The sequence below is a fragment of the Pan paniscus genome, chromosome 5 (assembly GCF_029289425.2).
Source record: "Pan paniscus chromosome 5, NHGRI_mPanPan1-v2.0_pri, whole genome shotgun sequence".
Taxonomy (NCBI): domain Eukaryota; kingdom Metazoa; phylum Chordata; class Mammalia; order Primates; family Hominidae; genus Pan; species Pan paniscus.
The window spans coordinates 28,290,159-28,311,899 of NC_073254.2; the positions used below are offsets into that span (position 1 = coordinate 28,290,159).

Below are 21,741 nucleotides of genomic sequence, written 5' to 3' on the forward strand. Positions count from 1 at the left end.
TTCCATCTATTTTTAAACTATAATATTTTGATTTTATATTTTCCAATATATCATCTCTGCTGTGAAAGACGATTTTTCTGCTGTTCTCATACACTTTTGTGGTTCTCCATTATAACTTGTATCAATCACACACACTATTACTTCAGTAAATTTTTGTCATGTGTGACAGACAACCCAGAAATTGAGATTAATCTCCCAATTTTCAAATACAGATTTTTTTTTACATACACTCCTTTCTGCAAAATCATATTTCCGTTAAGATTCCATGCTAAAAGCTAGGCTCTCTCTCCTTTAATAAGAAAATGTGGCACTGATGACCATTTCCTGAAAATGCAATGTAACCAACTGGTTTGTTACAGACCAAACCAATATTAAATTGACCCAGTCCTGGATGATTTGGGCAGGGTGAATTCACAATAATTTGCTACTGCACAGTAGTATTTAATTCAAATAATGTCACTTCATGAACTTTTAGGTTTCATAAATATTAAACCTGAGTATATCAAGGGTCATAGTACACTGACTGAGATATCATCTTTCAAACCTCTTCAAAGTCAGACACCCTACCTAGCAGAATGTTTGGTGCCCAACAAATCCTCAAAACCATCCTCACACCAATGTTTACTAAATGACTTAACCATCTACTATATGCAAGCTACTTAAAGGCAGGCTTTCCAAAAAGATTATTTGTAAAGTTAGTTTTGAACTTGGAAAACATTCTACACATTTACACCAAAAAAACTCACACACAGAGAAAAAATTAGTTGTAAATTTATCTTATGTCACCGTTCAAGGTTAAATATGCTACTGTGTCTTAACTACTGTGAAAACATAACAAATGGCATTTATGTGATCATTTGTATAGCTCTGTGGCTGGCAGGAAGACAATGCATGAAGCCCTGAATTTGTCCTTATAACTTTACTAGAGGGAAGAGGGTAGTAGAGAAAAGGAAGAAACTAAGGAAAGAGCTCATGTGCATAATAGGAGACTAAAAAGCTTTGGGGAACTGACTCCCTACCCTTTTATTCTCTGGGGGCTTAAGAACTCCCAGAGCCCCTCTGTGGGTCACATAATTCAAGTTCTTTCAAAATTATTACAACGATTACACCTATAACTAGGTTGCTTATATTAGTGCAAAAGTCAGTGAAATTACTTACCTGGTGAAGTTATTAACTTGCTGTGATCTTGACATATTTATACTGTTTAGTTCTGGTACATTCAAGTTGGATGACTGGTGTTTATTACTATGGCAATACGATTGATGTGCTTTATTTGATATTACACCATTACTACAACTTTCAAAACCTGAAGAAAAAGATACCACGTAGAAACAGAAACAAACACTAATTTATTAATACGGTTGTAAACAAGTCTCCATGTTGATTTTGTACTAAGACTTCTAGAATGTAGGAGAGTCAATGGATGATGTAAACAGGTAACTTCTTTGAAAGGATACTAAGAATACTTAATTGTGAGATCTTAATTATTACCTCATCTAACATTTATTGAAGGCTTAATTACACATCTCATTTAATCCTCAAAATCCCCCTAAAATGGCAATATTATGATCATCCCCATTTTACATATGAATACACTGAGGCTCAGAATTTATCCAAGCCTGAAGTGACTGTATGATATTCAAGAGTAGTGGCGGCTAAGAACAGACATGGGAATCACACTTGTTGTACAGAGTGGTGATGTAAATAAACTGAGAGGAAGTAATGCAGAAAAGAGAATAAATTGAAATAAGAAAAAGCAATGGTGTTACTTCATGAAAGGAAAGGAGACACTATCTGACTTGTTTAAGAATGTTAAATGTACAAAGATAACATCTTGGGAAATGCAGAATTAAAGAGATGGGCAAACAGAAGACTGAGAAGCATCAGAAATAAATCTGTGGCTGGGCACGGTAGCTCACACCTGTAAGCCCAGCACTTTGGGAGGCTGAGGCAGGAGCAGTGCTTGAGGCCAGGAGTTTGAGACCAGCATCAGAAACATTGCGAGACTCCAACTCTTTAAAAAGAAACAAAAACAAAACCAAAAAAACCTGTAGAAGTGATGTCACAAAAGCCAAGAAAGGAGAGAATTTTAATTAAGAGAAGGCCCAAAGTCACAGAGAGTAAGACTGGTGAGTCAAAAAATGGATGGGAGAAAACGAACTAGGCAGAGCTGACTTTTGCAAGAGGCTTGGTTGGGAAAGGTTGGGGGTAGGGGGAGAGGAGGGAGGCAGCGGCAGCCCAGCTAGATGTGGTAACCAGTGGCATAAGGTATCACAGCCACCTCACCTTTAAATTTATATTTTATTAAAACACACAATTACCTTTTCACCATTAAAAATCAATAATTTAATTCTGGTGACTACTCATTGTGAATGCTGACTTTCATTTAGGAAGGTCTGCTAATAACCTATTCTCAGACAGCTGTTCTTCAAGTGACTTCCTGGTACTGAGAACATGTCAATCTGAACCTACAATTTTTCACCCAGAAAAATCTTAAGTATACACATTTGAAAACAGCTACAAAGGAAATATACAGATTTCCTGAGACAAATGGAGTGTCCCTCTGTCACCCAGGCTGGAGTGCAGTGACGTGATCTCAGCTCACTGCAACCTCTGCCTCCAGGATTCAAGCAATTCTCCTGCCTCAGCCTCCCGAGTAGCTGGGACTACAGGCACCTGCCACCATGCCCAGCTGATTTTTGTATTTTTAGTAGAGATGGGGTTATCACCATGTTGGCCAGGCTGGTCTCGAACTCCTGACCTCGTGATCCGCCCACCCTGGCCTCCCAAAGTGCTGGGATTACAAGCGTGAGCCACTGTGCCCAGCTGGAAATATACAGATTTTCAAAGGGAAAAAGGTTTAAGATTATAAAGAGGAAACATCTAAAAATAATGTCATAAGTTAAATCTCACCTGAAAAATGTGCGGTGCTTCCTTTGCCTGATGCTAAATTGTGGATATTCATTCCATGGCTGGGGCTCATACTTGGACTACTAAAAGGTCGAGGACTAACAGGATAACTGTCTTGAGACTTTGGACTTCGGCCTCCCAAACATCGTACTTCACTATCTGTACCATTCACCATTTCTATAAACTGACGCACTCTAAAGGAGAAAAGAAAAATTTACTTAGACATAATCTTCAAATGGCCTTTTATTTAATAGCAACAGATTTCTAAAAATATTTTTAAAACTTTGATTTATCAGTAGGATTGGTCTTTAGTAAGCTAAAAATATTAAATATGGTGTCCTATGCTTTAATGCTTAGAATTTTAGAATTTCCAGAAAAATGAGAGTACAATGTAATGGACACTATAATAATATTACCCCCTTTAATCAGGATTTACCAAATGGAAATTTACCTATAAGAAGATATGAACCCCATTTTTTTGGCTACAAGTAATTTAATCAAAATAACATTTGCCCTTGGTAGCAAATCAAATTGTGCCTAAGGACATGATTTTATGTATATGAGATACATATAAAGCATAGCCTTTCTCCCCACCCGTCCCATTCCCAACCTCTTAACCAAAATGGGCCTCATTTAAAATTCTTACTCTAAAGCAAAACAATTCTGTCGTTTGACTTACAAAGGATATCTGTTGCTTAACAAGTTGAAATCTGAAGCTCAGTAACATCTCATTTTTTAAGTAACAAAGATTCATAAAACCAATTAAAATTGTCAAATCAGGATGGCTATTATTAAAAAAAAATAGTTAAACATAGAATTACCATATGATCCAGAAAGTTCACTTCTGGGTATATAACCAAAAAAATCTAATGCAGGGACTCAGATATTTGTACACCTATGTTCACAGCAGAATTATTCATAATAGCCAAGAGGTAGAAGCAAACTTTAAGTGTCCATCAGTGGATGAATGGATAAACAAAATGCAGTATTATCCAAACAATGGAGTAAAATTCAGCCTTTAAAAGGAAAAAAATTCTGATACATGCTACAATAAACATGAACCTTAAGGCTATTACACTAACTAAAATAAGCCAGTAATGAAGAATAAATACTCTGATTCTACTTATATGGGTAGTCAAATTCATAGAGACAAAATGTAGAATGGTGGTTTCCAGGGGCTAGGGGGATGAATGGATGGTTAGTGTTTAATAGGGAGTTTCAGTTTGGGAAGATGGAGAAGTTCTGGAGTCGGATGGTGGTGATGGTTGCACAATGATGTGAATGTAAAAAATGGTAAATTTTATGTATATTTTACCACAATTTTTTAAAATGCCAGAGAGATTAAATGTAAGGTACTTCTGAGAAGGAAAAATAGACACCCATCTTCTAAATAAGATTTTCACATTTTTAAACACATAAATAGAATAATAAAAGCAAATACATAGCAAAAGACACCTTCTGCTTATGGTCCTTAACACAAAAGTATTTTTCATAACATGTTGCTTAAATGACATTACAAAATTGTATATACTTGAAAAACGAAAAAAACTAAAATTACAAAAGCACGAAAATGTCTTTTATTACATAACTTGACAAATATTTATAATATATAACAAATATAGCATTTTATTATGCAAACTCACTTTAATGTGAAAAGGAGATTAGGATTTCTTTCAAGTAAACTTGGGTATAACTGTTGTGTTGTTTCAATGGCTTCTCCCATTCTTCCTGCTAATACCAATTTCTGAATTCCTATTCAGTAAAAGAAAGCCAACGATTAACTTTTACAAAAGTAGATAAAACAAACTTACTGGACCTCAGAAAAGAAAGTTAGTAAGAAATCTTTAAATAAATTATGATTAATTTCAATTTCTTTCTCTAACATCATAGTTTCCATTAGGCAATCCAGGAAACATTTCAGACATACTAGAAAATTAGAAAAACAAGTACTGTCACAAATTTTTTTTTAAAAATCATAAACATACGAGTAATATAGTTAAAATACCTATTATGCAATATTCAAGTTTCAAACACTGAGATTAAAAAGACTGTTTTAAAGGGATACTAAAATGCCTTATCAAACATAATCTTCTGAACAAAGGACTGAAAAATGCTAGCTTTTGACTAAGATTCCAATTTAACAGAGACTCGTTGAGCATTCACTTGATCTGTTATTTGTTAAATTAGATGATAAGGATACAAAATGAGTAAGTGATCTCTGTTCAACAGAGCTTATTAAAATAGTAGAAAAGGACAGCACACAATTAACTACAACACAATGTAATCAGTGCTATTACAGCAATTTGACCTATGAAATAGTTGTTTTCACCCATTAATTTCACCCATCTATTTTGTTTTCATCTCTATACTCTTGTCAAGTCATACCCACCCTGATGGACAAACAGCACCAATTTTAGGATGGCTAACTATGGACCAGTTATGCTGACTTGCCATTGTTATACAGGACCTGTTTTATCTCTGGCCACAGAGGCCAGCACTAGGATCTAAATAATAAATACTTATGATCAATACTGTATTAGCCATTTAAATTCAAAGATATTTACATTTCTTTCACATACTATCTCCTCCAACTAATCAGGACTACTTTATTAGTATTTTTAAATCTTTTTATTAAATGTTTATTTCCTGAAAGCTTAAGAAAACATTTCTTTTAAGAAAAACATGGTAAAGACATTCCTTCAAAAAATTTCTGTAAAATCTCTCTAGAATTAGAATTCTGACATAGTCCTATGTGAATTTTTAAACTGATCTTCAAAAATGTCAGTGAAAATAAAATTCAGAGGCATTCATTTTAAATTAATATATTTGAAATTTTTTTAATTAAAAAAACAAAATTTCTAAAAATTAAAGTAACCAAATCTATAATCTGAAAACAAATGTTAGCCATGCACCACAGTGTCCTTACTTTGTCTATTCTTAATGGAAGCTAATTCTTCTAGAACGGTCTGGTCTGTAGATCTGGCAAAGGCCTCTGCTGTGGCACAGTACCCATGGTGGACTAAATAAGATGAAACCATTCTTAAAATAAAAAGAAGAAACATACATCTTTTAGTGAAGAGAATACATGCTTCATACTACAATTTATATAAACAAAATCTACTCTGGTGTTATAAAAACGAACCTATTTCCTTGAAACAAGGCGTTAAGAACCTCACCTTTAAAGTAAGCTTTTGAAAAACATCATTTTGTTCTATTCATGTACTATTTTCGAAAAGATAACTGCAAATGCTATGTTGAGACTACTCTCCCTAAAATAAATATTACTTGAGAATCAAGGACATTAAATGACCTTTTCTTTGATTCTTGGACTCTCATTACCCCCATGTCCCTTCCTATCTTATTATTCAGCCCTACTAACCATAATTTCTATTTTGACTTTATCATATGACTTATTCCAGTATTGCTGGCATTCTGTAAAATAACCAACTTTAAAATAAAAGATTAACTCTTAATGTTCCAGAGTTCAACCATCTTCTTTACACACCGGTTAAATGAAGTGGGATCACAAAGTATGTACAGAATACTAAGGTGAATCCAGAGAGACAATCTTCCAGAACATGTCTATAAGTGTACTACTAATTAAAGGAGGAATCAGCCTTCTAATCTAAATCAATTACTATGGTTTTACCCAAGAGATTTATCAAATATGGTTTACATGTAAGTGACACATTTCCAAGACAATAATCTTTTAAAAAGGTACCAGGTAGTCAAAACATATACTTACATCTACCCACAAGATGTGGTTAGAAAAACTGGTGATGCAACAATATTAACCCAAATATCTGTTATCTCCAAACAGTCAATTTTTAAACTTGCCTCCACCTGACACTACTAAGGGCCAGTTAGAAAATCGTGGGAAGCAGTGGTTCACCACAGGAGGAGACTGAGGCGAAGAGCGGAGGGAGGAAAGGGAGGAAAATGTCTAAGAAACAGATCTGCATCTTATTTTACCCAATGGTTCAAATTAATTTAAGGGGGAGGGGACCTTTTAGAATGGACTTCTCAAGAGTTCATGGTGAACATCAAGTCAGTGAAGAAGTGGGTGGAAGGATCCTGGTTATAAGGTTAAGATAAATGTTTTCTACTATCTTGCCATGATACTCAGTGGTAACCATTTTCAGAGCATTAAAACAGTGTGGCCCCAGAACAACCCATTCTAGCTTCACTTCATGGTGACTATAGGATTCTGCATCAGGATTGTTTATTCTCAACTGGGCTGGACAAAAAAACTAGTGTCCAATCTCTGTAATACAGATGATAATAGCTCCAGGGACGAAGTGTGATTTCAGAGTCATCATCATGTCTCCCAATCACTTCCTTTTCTAAAAAATACCCCCAACATTTTATTACAATTTTAAAGTTAAGAATATTCAAAGCAATTATAAGGACATTAAAGATGAAATGTGTTGGACCAACTGTATCTGAAAGTCTGCTATTTTCTTGACCTGGATTATAATAGTGAAGAGGACTTTTTAAATTTAATGGTATTTATGTAAATTTTAAGTCCATACTTAACTACTGCTGATAGTTCAGATATTAAGAACTTGGACATAGCCAAGTTCATGTCCAAAAACCACAGATCCTGATTATAAAATCTAGATTATCTCTCAACTTTATCTTTTCCATTAACATTATTAAAAGTTAAATTGTATAACCTACAGAAATCATTAAATCCTATTACTAAGAATAGCAAATGAATTAACCTAGCCTAGGTGACCTAACATCATTTTATTTCCTTCATCAAATTAATTCAGACTGAAATACAATTCTGTACGTGTGTCAAACAATTGTTTTTAATTTGTTTAAATAGTGGAGTAAATTACTTTTTGTTGAGAGATTAAAATCAATAATATAATAGATATGTCAGTATATAAATTAGTGGATTAAAAAGCTTCTGTGGATACCAACAGAATAAATGTCTTATAAAAAACAGATTCTGAATAGCATCAATTCAAATTTTTTCACTCTTACTTTTGTATCATGGTCTGCCATTCTCCTTCTCGATCTCCGATAGGAAATCGATCTATCTGTGCCTGGATTTTGGTTCTCCACTCCCGCATATAGTCTTCTATATCAAACACGAAAGGATGTTGCCCAAAATTGGCATCGACCACTTCTCCTGGTGTTTGAAGCCCCACAGTAGGATACAAATTTGGCTGTAAGATAACATATTTCATTAAACATTTATCCATTTTATGTTAGATTTAATAATTCTTTTAATGTTACATTTAAAAGAATAGAACTATAAATTTACTTCATATTTTAAAATCCCAATCAAAATATTAGAAGGCTAAAACAAATGATCTAAAATACATTATATGTTAGATGAAAAAATATCACTTCCTGCAATTTAATCATCAAGAAAAAACAAAGAGACCCAAGATCTCTGTTTTATTTATTCAGGGACTACGTTGTATTATACCACGTGGTATTATGCTACTAATATATGTGCATGTAATTCTTGTTCTAAGATTATGTCATATAGTAGTTACAGAAATTCAAATATAAACACATAACTCAGGTTTATCCCACATTTTATATATGATCCATTTCTATAAACTGCATGTTAAAGCTAGTTATCATAAAAGTATAATCTCAGCTAGTCTGGCATTTAATAGCTTAAATTTACTGTTTTCATTCTGTACATTTGGGATGCCTAACTTTACAAAGGGAAGGGGATAAGACCATAACTATAAGCAAAACACAGTGCCAGGAAGAGTGGAGATTCTCTATATTAAAAAAAAACACAAAACCTCAAATATATGTATTTCAAGGGAGGAAAAGGATGAATCTGAATATACCCAAACTCAGAAATGCATTCAGGTACACTCCATGGTTTCAAGGTTAATCAAGATGAAAAGGTGATAACTTCAAGTAAACAAAAAATAGAGGGGTCATTCTTTTGGCTATGTCACTAATTGGTTGTTACATCTAAAGGGAGAATGAGTTTCTGAGTGGCTACTAAATGCCAGGGTTTAATCATAATTCTGTGAGGCCACTATTATTATTTCTACTACAAAGACAGAGAAAATGAGGATTCAAGGTTAAATAACTTGCTCATGGTCGTTCTGCTAACAAATGGCAGAGATGGAATTGGAACACAAGTTTGTCTGATACCACATCCAAAACTGATTTTTCCTCTTGCAACTTCAAATCCTACCATATTTTCATTTTCTGTATTTATGTCTTATATCTTTAATAGTTATAACAAGTATTTTTCAGTACAAAACAAGGTAAAGATCAAGAGCGGATAATTTCTGTGTGAATATAAGATGTTAAATAGATTTCACAGTAAAATGCAAAGAGGGTGTGTTTAAAAACAACCGTTCAATCAAGCAGAACAAATCAGAAACAAAATATTACGTCAAAATATCAAAAATATAAAGTACTACTGGATTATGGAAATAAATGGTTAAAGCAAAGTATGCAAATGTATTGATTCTTAATAATCAACAGAGCTAACAAGTTTATAAACTTTCAAGCCAAAAACAGGTGAGATAGTACAGCCTTCCCATTTCACCAATGAGAAAACTGAGACCTAAAGACTTTATAGAAACAGGCCAGGCATGGTGGCTCACACCTGTAATCCCAGCACTTTGGGAGGCTGAGGCAGGTAGATCACCTCAGGTCAGGAGTACAAGACCAGCCTGACCAACATGGTGAAACCCCGCCTCTACTAAAAATACAAAATTAGCTGGGTGTGGTGGCGCATGCCTGTAATCCCAGCTACTCAGGAGGCTGAGGAAGGACAATCGCTTGAACCGGGGATGGGGACGTTCTGGTGAGCCGAGATTGTGCCACTGCATTCCAGCCTGGGAAACAAGAGTGAAACTCTGTCTTAAAAACACAAAAACAGAAACAAAACAAAACAAAAAAACAGAAAAAACACTACAGAGTTATGAGATACTTTAACACAAAAGCATATAAGCCAAACACAATTGAGTGAAAGACAATTCTGTTCATTAAGCAGTTTATAATGATGATATTCAGTATTGTCTAAATAAAGACATTTTTAAAATGACTGCTCATCTAAATTTTCTCACAAATTCAGAAAAAATAATTCTATCAACACTATCAAAGACAATCAACATTCATGAATTCTCTGATAAAACTATTTCATAAAAATTTAAAACTTCCCTGTGACAAAACATGCCACAAATGGCAAAGACAAATGACTCTCTAGAAAAAAAAATCTGCCACACATATGGCAAAATGTGTTTTACAAATACAGAAAAAATTCAGGAGGACAAAGACTACCAGCTCAAATTCTTAAAAATGGCAATGAATATGTAGGCAATTTGTAGAAGAAATAAAAATGACAACACATAAAGAGAAGCTTAATCACACTCAACTTTTTAGATGAACATTTTTAATGCGCACTTAAAAATAAAATCAATTAAAAGTTCAAGATTTAAAAACTTTTGCACATCAGATTAAGACTTGAAAGGCTGAGAATAACCAATGCTGATAAGGGTTGGGGAAATAACCCTTTCATCTACTGTACACAGAAATGTAAACTGACATAATCTTTTAACAAAGAAATCTGGAAAAATCTATTAAAATTGACCAAGTAATTTCACTTGGAAGAGTGTATTCCTACAAAAATAAGTATGTGCAAAGATATGTCTTGTAGCATTATTTGTAACACAAACAAAATTTTAAAATATTCACAGATACGTGATATTATACCATATTCATCAAATCTCAAAATCTAATAGTAACAAACATCACTATTTTGTGTCTAGGAAAACATAATGCAAATTAAACTCTGACCAGTCATTGATTCTACAGTGCATTCTCATTTCAGAAATACTAAAATATGAAAAAAATGTACATTTTATAATTGATCAATTGTGGTAGTAAGTTAATAAGATAACATAAAGCAGGCAAAAAGAACAGAATGAAAAATGTACATATGGACACAGAAAGATGTCCTATACACACTAAAGAAAGGTATAACATATTGTATATGGTATGACCCTATCTTTCACATAAACATTCAAAAAATGAACATACTGGCTTATATGTGTTTAGAAAGAAGTCTAAAAGGATATATATTCAAGTTAAAACAAACATTATAGCCAAAGAGACTGGGATTATGAAGAACTTCTCTTTTGTACATTTCTGTATATATAAACATTTCTCATTTAAGTATTTAATACTATACATTACTTCTGTAATCTGATATTGATTTAAAAAATTTTAGTAATATTAAGTCAGTTTTGGCTCACTGAAAAGTAAGTATAATTGTTATACCATTTACTCAACCTTAAAACTGGAGAATTGGGAGAAGAGGATTAAGGACATAGTCCTTAACTTGCTATATTACAGATTTTAAAAAACAACGGCCTTCAATGTTTTTTAGTATGTTCACAGAACTGTGCAACTACTGTAATTTAATTGTGTAACAATCCCATCACCCCAGAGAGAAACCCAGTACCCACCAGCAGCCACTTCCCATTTCCCCGTTCCCCCTGGCAACCACTAATCTACTTTCTAACTCTATGGATCTGCCCATTCTGGACATTTTGCATAAATGGAACAACAAAATATGTGATCTTATATGACTGTTTTTTTTTTTTTTTTTTTTTTGAGACGGAGTCTCACTCTGCCGCCCAGGCTGAAGTGCAGTGGCATAATCTCGGCTCACTGCAACCTCTAACTCCCAAGTTCAAGCAATTCTCCTGCCTCAGCCTCCCGAGTATGGGACTACAGCCACATGCCACCACTCCTGGCTAATTTTTGTATTTTTAGTAGAGACGGGGTTTCACCATGTTGGCCAGGATGGTCTTGATCTCTTGATCTCTTGATCCGCCCGCCTTGGCCTCCCAAAGTGCTAGAATTACAGGCGTGAGCCACCGCACCCAGATGGCTGGCTTCTTTTATTTAGCATGTTTTCAAGGTTCATCCATGCAGCAGGTGCATTGTCACTGTAGATTTATATGTAATAATGTCTTCTAGAAAAATACTCCCGCCCATGTAGAATAGTATATAGACAGAATAGGTTCTTTATGAAAAGAATAGGAAAACATTTCTATTAACTTGCAAAACATACTTTCAATCTAGAAATTGCTTAAAAGCTAAATGTACACAATATAAATTTATATTCTCAATAGCACAGCTTTGGTCTACATTAGATCTCTTTTAATAAAAATGACTATACAAATAATGTATCCACAAAAAGTAGATTTCAAGTCAGTGCCCAGAATTCGAAAACAGCATCATTTAAAATGAGAACAGCTACTGTAACAAAAGCCTTTAAAAAGCAACAGCCTTCAATGTTTTTTAGTATGTTCACGGAACTGTGCAACTATCATAATTTAATTGTATAATTAAATCCCAAACTGAATTAGTTATACTTAATGTCATTTCTCAAACTGGTGAGGTAAGCTGAGGAAAAAAGACTATTTTGAAAAAAATCTAAGGTTTTCAAAGCTGTATAAACACTTATATTCCATAACAGGTGCAGAACAATCTAGGTAAACTGGTTTTTCTGCAAATATACTTTCTCTCAGGATTCAATGGTATGGGTAGCTTGTGAGAGATCACAGGTATAGAAGATATAAACACTTCCTTGATGCTTCCTTTAAAAGGAAGAATTGATATGAAGCCTATGGAAGTCCCAGAAGATTTACAGTATTAAAAATGAAAAATACTATACTAAAAGGAAACCTAAAACCACCACTGCACCCATTGTTACAACGAAGTTGCACATGATCATTGGCTACCTGAGGGAAAAAACATAACTGGTGATTCAAAAGTGGGAGAGAAAATAATCAACATGTCTACAAGCAACCAAGCTTTTTCCAAATGATCTCCGCTATCTATGAACAAGAAAACGAAAGCTAACAACAACAAAAGCTCACGCTGACTAGTTGGTTTTACATGCTTAGTGCCACAACAGAAAAAAAAAAAAAAGTCACTAAACCCTTTAACCAACTCCAAATGAAACAGCATTCTCACCAGTCTCTTAACTGTTAAAGACCAAATCAACCCACTAACCAGAATCTGCACCTACACACTCTGCCTGTCCCCACAATGCTCTTCTCAAAAGCCCATCCCCTCAATTACACATCTGTCTACCTCTTTCTATGCGACACCGACATTTTCATCAGCATACTCAATCTCCTAACTTAATTTTTTTTTCTACTGCCCCCACTTCCACCACTGGCTACTACTCCATTTCTTTACTCCTCACCATGGCCAAAGTCCTCCAGAGTTATCCACTGCCTATAACTCACCTATTCCTAAAATCCATTCCAATCAGGATGTCTCCATCCCACAGCTGAAACTTTCTTGTCCAGGTCACCAATGACCTCTACTCTGCTAAGTACAATTGTCAATTCTCAGACCTTATGTAATTTTCAGATCCAATCCATTAGCCAATTCTCTTGGTTTTCAGTTGGATTTTTAAAAGAATCATATTTTTGTTACTATTATTTTGGGATTTTTAAAAATTTAACTCTTTAATCCATCTAGAACTTACTTTACACTTTGTCCTAACAATATGTATTTTAAAAAAATAAATAATAAAGACTCATTCCATCACTATTTACTAAATAATGCGGCAGGGTTTTTTTTTGTTGTTGTTGTGTTTTTTTTGTTTTTTTTTTTTTAGTAGAGGTGAGATCTCATTATATTGCCCAAAGTGGTGTTGAACTCCTGGCCTCAAGCAGTCCTCCCACCTCAGACACCCAGAGCCAAATAATGCTTCTTGAAGAGTACTTTTGATCGGTAGGGTTCAAATATTCCTTGGCTTAAAATTATTTTCTATTATAATTTTGATTTCTGTTTTTTCCTAGCATTTTATTAAGGGATATAAATAGTCTATAGATTTGGTATCTATTCTCTACCTCTGAATCTTCCATCATCTCTCTCAAAACAGCTCTGAAAATTGGAATGCATTTTATAATTGATGACACCTTACTATGGTCAGGCAGCTGTCATGACACAGCTGTCAATGCCTGCACAGGAGCGATTTGTTAAAGAATGAGCTCACTGAAAAACTCTTGGGACTGAGTTGCTTTTCCTGATGAAATTTTCATTTTCGTGATATTGGTTAACATCATGAAAGTGACAGTATCAAACGTGCACGATGTAATCAGCAGCTTGGAGATTAATCCCAGAGACATAATAAGAGTAATCTTAAAAAATGTTCTTGATGACGGAGAAGATAGTATCACATAGAAAATCATGGGCATCAGCCTCGGCAACCTGGCGAAACCCCGTCTCTACCAAAAATACAAAAAATCAGTCAGGCATGCTGGCGTGCACCTGTGGTCCCAGCTACTTGGGAGTCTTGAGGTAGGAGGATCCCTTGAGCCTGGGAAGCAGAGGTTGCAGTGAGCCAAGATCACATCACTGCACTCCAACCTGGGTGACAGAGTGAGATCAAAGAAAATCATGGCATCCAGTCTTTAAAAAACTGATTTAAAGGTTAGACTCTGAACATGAAATTTTAGGAATACCTTAATCAATTTATATTGCTTATCTCATCCTTTTTAGGTGTGCAACACCTAAAAAGAGACACATATTAAAATCTAAGTTTAAATAACCCTAAGAGATCATTCAGTGAGTATAAAATAAAAATGCTAAGTGATAAGGGAGGCATTATGTCACAGTTCGTTAGTTTTTTTCCCCCTTGGTGTCACAGATGATGCAGATTACAACTGACAGTGCCTTGGGTTTGGTAAATAAGATACGTGGAATCAAACCTCTACTGAAGAGAGTTTCTGTAACCCCTTGCTTGAATTTCTGCAATAGTCTTCTCACAGGTCCCCCTGCTTCTACCCTTACTCCCATATAGTTTTTTGTTGTTGTTGTTGTTTTGTTTTTTTGTTTTTTTTTTTTTGAGACAGAGGCTTGCTCTGTCACCCAGGCTGGAGTGCAGTGGCACAATCTTGGCTCACTGCAAGCTCCGCCTCCTAGGTTCAAGCCATTCTCCTGCCTCAGCCTCCTGAGTAGCTGGGACTACAGGCGCCCACCACCACGCCCAGCTAATTTTTTGTATTTTTTTTTTTTTTTAGTAGAGACGGGGGTTCACCGTGTTGGCCAGGATGGTCTCGATCTCCTGACCTCGTGATCCGCCTACCTCGGCCTCCCAAAGTGCTGGGATTACAGGTGTGAGCCACCATGCCCGGCCTATTTTTCAACTAAGCAATCACAGTGATCCCGTAAAAACTGAAGTCCTATCATGACAAATAAAAGTCCACAATGTCTTTGTATTTCACTCAGAGTAAATTTCCAAGCCCTCCCAATGGCTTGCCCAGGTCTAGATGATCTATTAATAGCTTACCCCCAACCCCATTATTATCTCTGATCATCTGCTACTACATATGCTCTGCCCTCCTCACTCCTCTCTACCACACTTCACACTCTTCTTCAAACAAGCCATCTGTGCTCCTGCCTGAGCACCTTTTCTCTAACCTCCCTCTGCCTGGAAAACTCTTGCTCTACATATCCACTTGGCAGACTCCCTCACTCCTCCAAAAGCTTCAGCTCAAGTCTCACCTTGAGCAAAGGGGAGCAACTTGTACAACCTTGTGTCCTACCGTTGGTATTCCCATTCTCTGTTTTTTCCCTTTCTTTCCAAAGTATACTTAACACCCTTAAAATATGTTCTACTTTACTTGTTTTTCATGTACTGCTCATTCTCTTTCACAGCTTGAATACTATAAAGTCCAAGAGGGCAGAGACCTTTACTACCTGTTGAATAATATATTCCAAGCACTCTACCTGCCACATAGTAGGCCTCTAAATAGCTTGGATGAATAAACGATTATAACTGCTATACAGCCTTCTGCTGAAAAGTCCAAGGAAATACATTTCAAATGAATGAATGGTGACATTTAAAAAGACACTTGAGAATCAATTCTGATTTATTTTCCTTTATACAATGAATCCAGTGCAAGTCGGAGCTTAATTTCTGAGGGTCTACACCCAAGGTGGTTAGAGAAAAGATCTCTTTCTTTGCATGTCATGTAAACCTAATAAATATCAATAAGACTGTATTTTAAACTTTCTAAATATGCCCAGTATCAGTTTCTTTATACTTCCTGTAATTAAAAATGGAAAACTGCTTTTAAAAAAGTCTTACCGGTAGGTCAGTGAAAGCAATACCTAAAAAGAAAAAAAAAAGTGGCATTAGAAGCTGTTTTTCAAAGCAGACTATACTGACAAGCTGAATTTCTAACTAAAAGGAGGAAACAAATGGCAAAAGAAAAAACATTAAAGCCTAAATAAAAAATAACAAGACTAATTTTTAATCAATAATACTAACATATGTCTGAGTGAACGAACGCTGTCCCCTTTCAAGATAATCAGCCTTGCTAGTCATACACAAATTTTATTTCTGAGATGCTGCCATTGTCTCCAGGATTTTTGAAATACTTTTAGATATATCTTCAAAGCTACATTAGAAAACACATTAAGAAAGTTGGTTGCAAAATAGTCAGTTTATTTTTTACCCCCAAGTTGCAATTTGTAGCCTCACCGTTTAATAATCATCATCTAGATTTAGCTTTTAAATAATTTTAGCTGGAAAGAAAAGAGTTTTTCTGTTATAAAAGGCAAACAAGGGAAAATACAGTATATTTTTGCTTCTTTAAAAAATGTTTCTTATGAAAGTAAATTCTTTAACTTATGATTTACTCGTGGGAAAAATCAATTCATCCTTCAAAGGATGAACGATTTTGCATAGTTTAGAATTTCTCTTGAATACCTTTTGACAGTAATTACAACAGTCATGTTCTAGATACAACTTGAGCAATGGCAGTATCATTGGAATAAGTCTACTGTCAACTCAACGTGACAATTTAACGACCTCCTTTAAATATTCCAATATACAACTTAGCTGAAAATAATAAAGTATTTCTGTAGATATATTTTTAAAGATTTAGCTCTAGAATAATGGGAGAGCAGTATTGGTGAGTCAGTCAGCTGATCTCAATTCTTCCAGTCTAAAACAAACATTAAAACCAAGCCAGCACCACTGCTTCTACAGTCTTGATCACTATCTTAAAACTGAGGGAATTTCCATTAAATTGTTTTTAAGGTCTCTTCCTACTTGACATTTTATTCCTCTATGACTGTGCTGTAATAACAGAAAACATCTAACTCTATTTATTAATAAAGTTAAAAGACAAACTGAAAATAAATTTTACACTTTTAAAATAATGTGTAAAATTAATGCTTTTGTAGTTAGTAAAGCCCTGTTTTTATGATTTTTAAAAACTAGTAAATTCATGGTGGCTTGTTAAAAGGAAAGCAAAGTTAGGGTTCCTGTTTTCCCCACGTAAAACATTATCATTACATTTAACTTCATTAATAACACAGAAAGCAAGTACTATCAGCCCAAATAAAAAACTTTCCCAAAAATTTCACAAAAGTAAAAAGAATACAGAAAGCAAGAGAATATTTTAATATACTATAAACTATACATATTTCTAATATTTTTCATAAAATAATTTTTCTCGAAGATGTCTAGTTATAATCAACACTGTATATTCTATCTTTAGCAAAAATCCTTTGTCTGTAATTACTGAAATCTTCACTTTACCAAAAACTCTAACGAAAAATTCAAAATTAATTCCAAAGGTTAACATTTTTTAACACAGCCAAATATAGTTACCACAACATGTTTTTGCTCAATCAGACCACGAAAAGATGCCACTTTAACAAGATGGCATAACTATTTGAATTTTACACAGAAAGCAATTTTCTATATTCATAATTTCCTGATTTGTCAGGCTTTTTGAAAAGTGATCTTCAATTGATGAACGATATTCAATAAAACAAAGTAAAAAATTATCAAATTACATTAACCTATATACTGCAAAGTTTCTCTTATTTTCTCAAATAAAACCTTTCTATTTTTCTTTATATAGTAAACAAATATATATTCTGAAAATCTTCCATGAGACAGAAACTAAAGATGTATCAGGTTTTGGGCACAGATTATCCATTTAGGAAGTATAAGGGAATAGTAACTAAATATTTAACAGTATTTTATCTTGGAAGATGCCAGAACCTAGACCAGAGGTAGGCAAAGCTTTCCTATGAAGGACTACTAATATGTTCTGCTTTCCAGGCCATATGGTCTTTATCACAAATATCCAACTCTGCCACTGTAACAGGAAAGCAACCATAAACAATATTTAAGTAGGTGTGGCTGGTTGCTAATGAAATTTTATTTTAAAATAAACAGGAGGCTAACTTGGCCATAGCTTGTAGACTCCTGCTCTAGAGAAGTAATTTCTGCTCATCAATGGTTCACCAGTGGATCCCAGGAACCTAGCTCAGGGGCTGACAAACAATGATACTAAATAACATTTAATGGTTATTCACTAGATGCCAGAACTGTGCACATACTATTGCAGTTTAGTCTAACCACCTTAGTGAGATAGGTATTACAGTGATCCTACTTGACAAACTGAGAAAACTGAGGCACAGAAATGTTAAGTAATTTACATATGGTTACCTGGCATAGGCCGGGAGTCAATCCCAGGCAAGTCTGACTAAAGAACTCTTACTAACCACTGTTATACCATCTCTCTATGTGCTTAATACTCATTAAATTTAAGAATGAATAATGCCAAACATTCAGGTTTACTTAAAATTAAAATGTGGGCTGGGCACAGTGGCTCACGCCTGTAATGCCAGCACTTTGGAAGGCTGAGGCGGGTGTACACTTGAGGTCAGAGGTTCAAGACCAGCCTAGACAACATGGTGAAACCCCATCTCTACTAAAAATACAAAAATTAGCTGGGGGTGATGGCGCGCCTATAATCCCAGCTATTCAGGAGGCTGGGGAAGGAGAATCGCTTGAAACTAGGAGGCAGAGGTTCTGAGCTGAGATCGCATCACTGTACTCCTGCCTTGGCAACAGAAGGACATTCCGTCTCAAAAATTAAATAAAATAAACAAAAAATAAAAATTTATAATGTGACTCCATTATTAGGTGCACCTTTTTAAAGACACATCTTACATTTTAAAAATAGCTTTCTTAGCCAAGAGAAAAATTTAATTTAAATATTTGTGAAAATAGGGAAAAAATAAAATCATTATCACCTGTGATTGTCTTATCTCCCAAAATGAAATTTCTTCTCTGGAAAGTTTAAAAAGTTTATGTTAAAGAGATTGTGGTTTTTTAAAAATGTATTTTTTGGTTTTTGAGCCAAAGGTCCCACCTAAAAGCAGATTTCTCCGGATTCAAAACTTCCAACATCTTAAGCAGTCAAGCCAACTAAGATTATATGATCAGTCAGAATAGTAACAACAAATAAATTCAAGAGGCCTGTATTGTTCTTGGAAACCAGGTGGCCACAACAATGAAACCACACACAAATATACATAATTTGCATGGGGTCCTTAACATTACTGTACTAGTGAGAAAAGGATCTCTTGTGGACTTGAGAAAAACTTTTAAGTCAGATAATACAGAAGGACTTCAGAATTAAAAATCAGTAATCAGAAATAGAAATGCTAAGCTGAATATGAAAAAAGTTAACTTTATTGAAACACTTTTAAAAGAGTATTGCCAATGCAGCCAGAAATTCAGAATTTTCTTTTATACTATGAAATAACAGAAAAAACAGCTTTTGTGTTAAAGAACATCTATTATATGTCTAAGCATACTACTTTAAGTCTAATTTCTAAATACTATTTGTAAATAGTTTCTGCCTTCTAGGGTTACTTAGTTTATGCTTCCTTTCATTTTACCTCATTAAAAATAATTTGCTTTGAGTCAAAGATTTTTCCAGCGGTAAAAGGTGAAATCTTTTTTTATAAAACAAAAAGCATCAGTGTTATTATCCTTTATATTTTCTATAGTTTAAAAAAAAAACTTCTAAGAAAAAGGAATATAATGACCACATATAACTTTAAATTTGAAGTGCTATGAGTACATGAATAGTCCACTGGAAATCTTAACTTACTATTAGTCTTACAATGTATGGGTTTCAAGTTTTCCATAACCTATTTTATTTTCAGAAGTTTTTAAATTCTCAGTTTTGTCACTGTTTGCTTGTTTAATTCTGCTTCCTTCCATAGAACAAACTTGTAGTTACCAACTTAGCCATCTTTGTTAGCAGATCTGACCTTTGAGTGTGTTGATGCCCTTCATATGCTTGTGGCATCAAGCTTTCCCTTCCTTTGTTACTATTCCCCACACTATCCTAACAACTGACTGCCCCTTTTTCTTAGCACCTGTTACCCAGAGAATTAGATTATACTGTGTAGCGTTTTATTTAAAGTAGAAAACTCTTGCCATTTCTATTTCTAGAATAAGTATCTCAGTGTGGGGATTATTTCTACAGTAACTCCTATACATATATATATTATATAGATGGCCTTCACAGAATATAAATATGGTGAATATAAATATTCACCATTTCCTCAGCTTCTGTCTGGGAAAAAGAAACCATTTCCAGAGGCATCCATCTATAAAGGAGAATCACATAATAAATACAACTACCATCCTGGAAGTATAATAATCTCCATATTTGGTTATTTTGCATGCAATATATTATCTCAGTACCTAAACTATGTCCATTCTTGGTGTAAAAGCAGGTATTGTTGATAAGATTAACACAACAGCCAATGACATCACCAGTAGTGAAAGTTGGTCCATAAGGTTGTCCAGTTCCGGAAGAACAAAACGAATGTCCATCATCCCCATGGTAACCATATGAATGCTTATCCCAACCTAAGGAGAAAGTTCCGGCATATTTACAATGAAAAGTAAGGTTCCTCTGTACTAGGTTTATTCACTAAGATTATGATAAATCAGAACAGTACAAGATAATATAAAGATGAAATTCCCAATGTACATTTAAATTCTCAACAATTACACTACATAATTTATTCTATATTAAAATACAGTTTACAAATTTAAGAAAAATAGCTACACAGAACACTAAAACAAATATTAAACAGAGAGAACCCCCACCAGAAAAAACAAACATAAATCCAACAACCACAGGAGGACACATTTTCTGTGCATATTCCGTTTGCTAATACACCAAAATAATTTTGTTTTGATTTAAAGAAACACATACACGTTTTATATAACATAAGAGATTACATCCTATTCAATCACTGTAAGTTTCTCAAGACTGTGATCCAAATATAAAAGCCAAACAGGGTGTGGTCTTACCACACTACAGATATGTTTATATCATCATTAAGAGATTTTTACCTTATCAGTTACTTCTATAAGGAGTTTTCAAATAATAAAAACCTCAATTAAACCCTCTTTCAAGTATAATTTTAAGCAAAAGGGTACAAAACAAAGTCAAGGTAACATATGTGATTACAATCAGATGCAACTACATTGTCTTGGTTTGTTTCTTTAAGGTACTTCATGTAGTTTTACATTGACAGTTTTGCCTTGTACTTCAAAAAGTCTCGCCAAAATTAATTTTTAATTTTAGCAAAGAGAGTATTAGAAGACATAATCCAAGAATCACTTCCTTCTCATAAGTGGTACTGGGAAACAGGTCTGCATCTCAATTCATCTCTTCCTTAGTTTAAGTATTAGTCGATATTCCCTGAATATTAAGATGGGTTAAAAGTCAAAAATGTGATGGGTAGCCAATATAACTAGCCACATTAAAATATTTAAAGTAGCTGATATTACTATGTACTAAAACTTAAAAATATAAAAATACAAAAAAAGCATGATATATATACTATATGTTTTACTAAATAGAGTGAAATTTAAATTTATTAAAAACCGCTCAGCAGGCTGGGCATGGTGGCTCACGCCTGTAATCCTAACAGTTTGGGAGGCCGAGGCAGGTGGATCACCTG

General features: G+C 34.3%; 1 protein-coding gene across 1 annotated transcript in view; it reads right to left on the reverse strand.

The window, feature by feature from the left end:
• The window catches only part of RANBP9 (RAN binding protein 9), a 90,270-nt gene that overhangs the window by 15,084 nt on the left and 53,445 nt on the right, over positions 1 to 21,741 (reverse strand). Inside the window, exons 4-10 of the mRNA XM_003823158.6 lie at positions 20,468 to 20,635; positions 16,028 to 16,050; positions 7,903 to 8,087; positions 5,837 to 5,949; positions 4,554 to 4,662; positions 2,914 to 3,104; positions 1,159 to 1,306 (exon numbers count right to left, since the gene is read on the reverse strand). Of these exons, the coding sequence (XP_003823206.2) occupies positions 1,159 to 1,306; positions 2,914 to 3,104; positions 4,554 to 4,662; positions 5,837 to 5,949; positions 7,903 to 8,087; positions 16,028 to 16,050; positions 20,468 to 20,635 (937 nt within the window). The remainder of the gene's footprint in view (positions 1 to 1,158; positions 1,307 to 2,913; positions 3,105 to 4,553; positions 4,663 to 5,836; positions 5,950 to 7,902; positions 8,088 to 16,027; positions 16,051 to 20,467; positions 20,636 to 21,741) is intronic.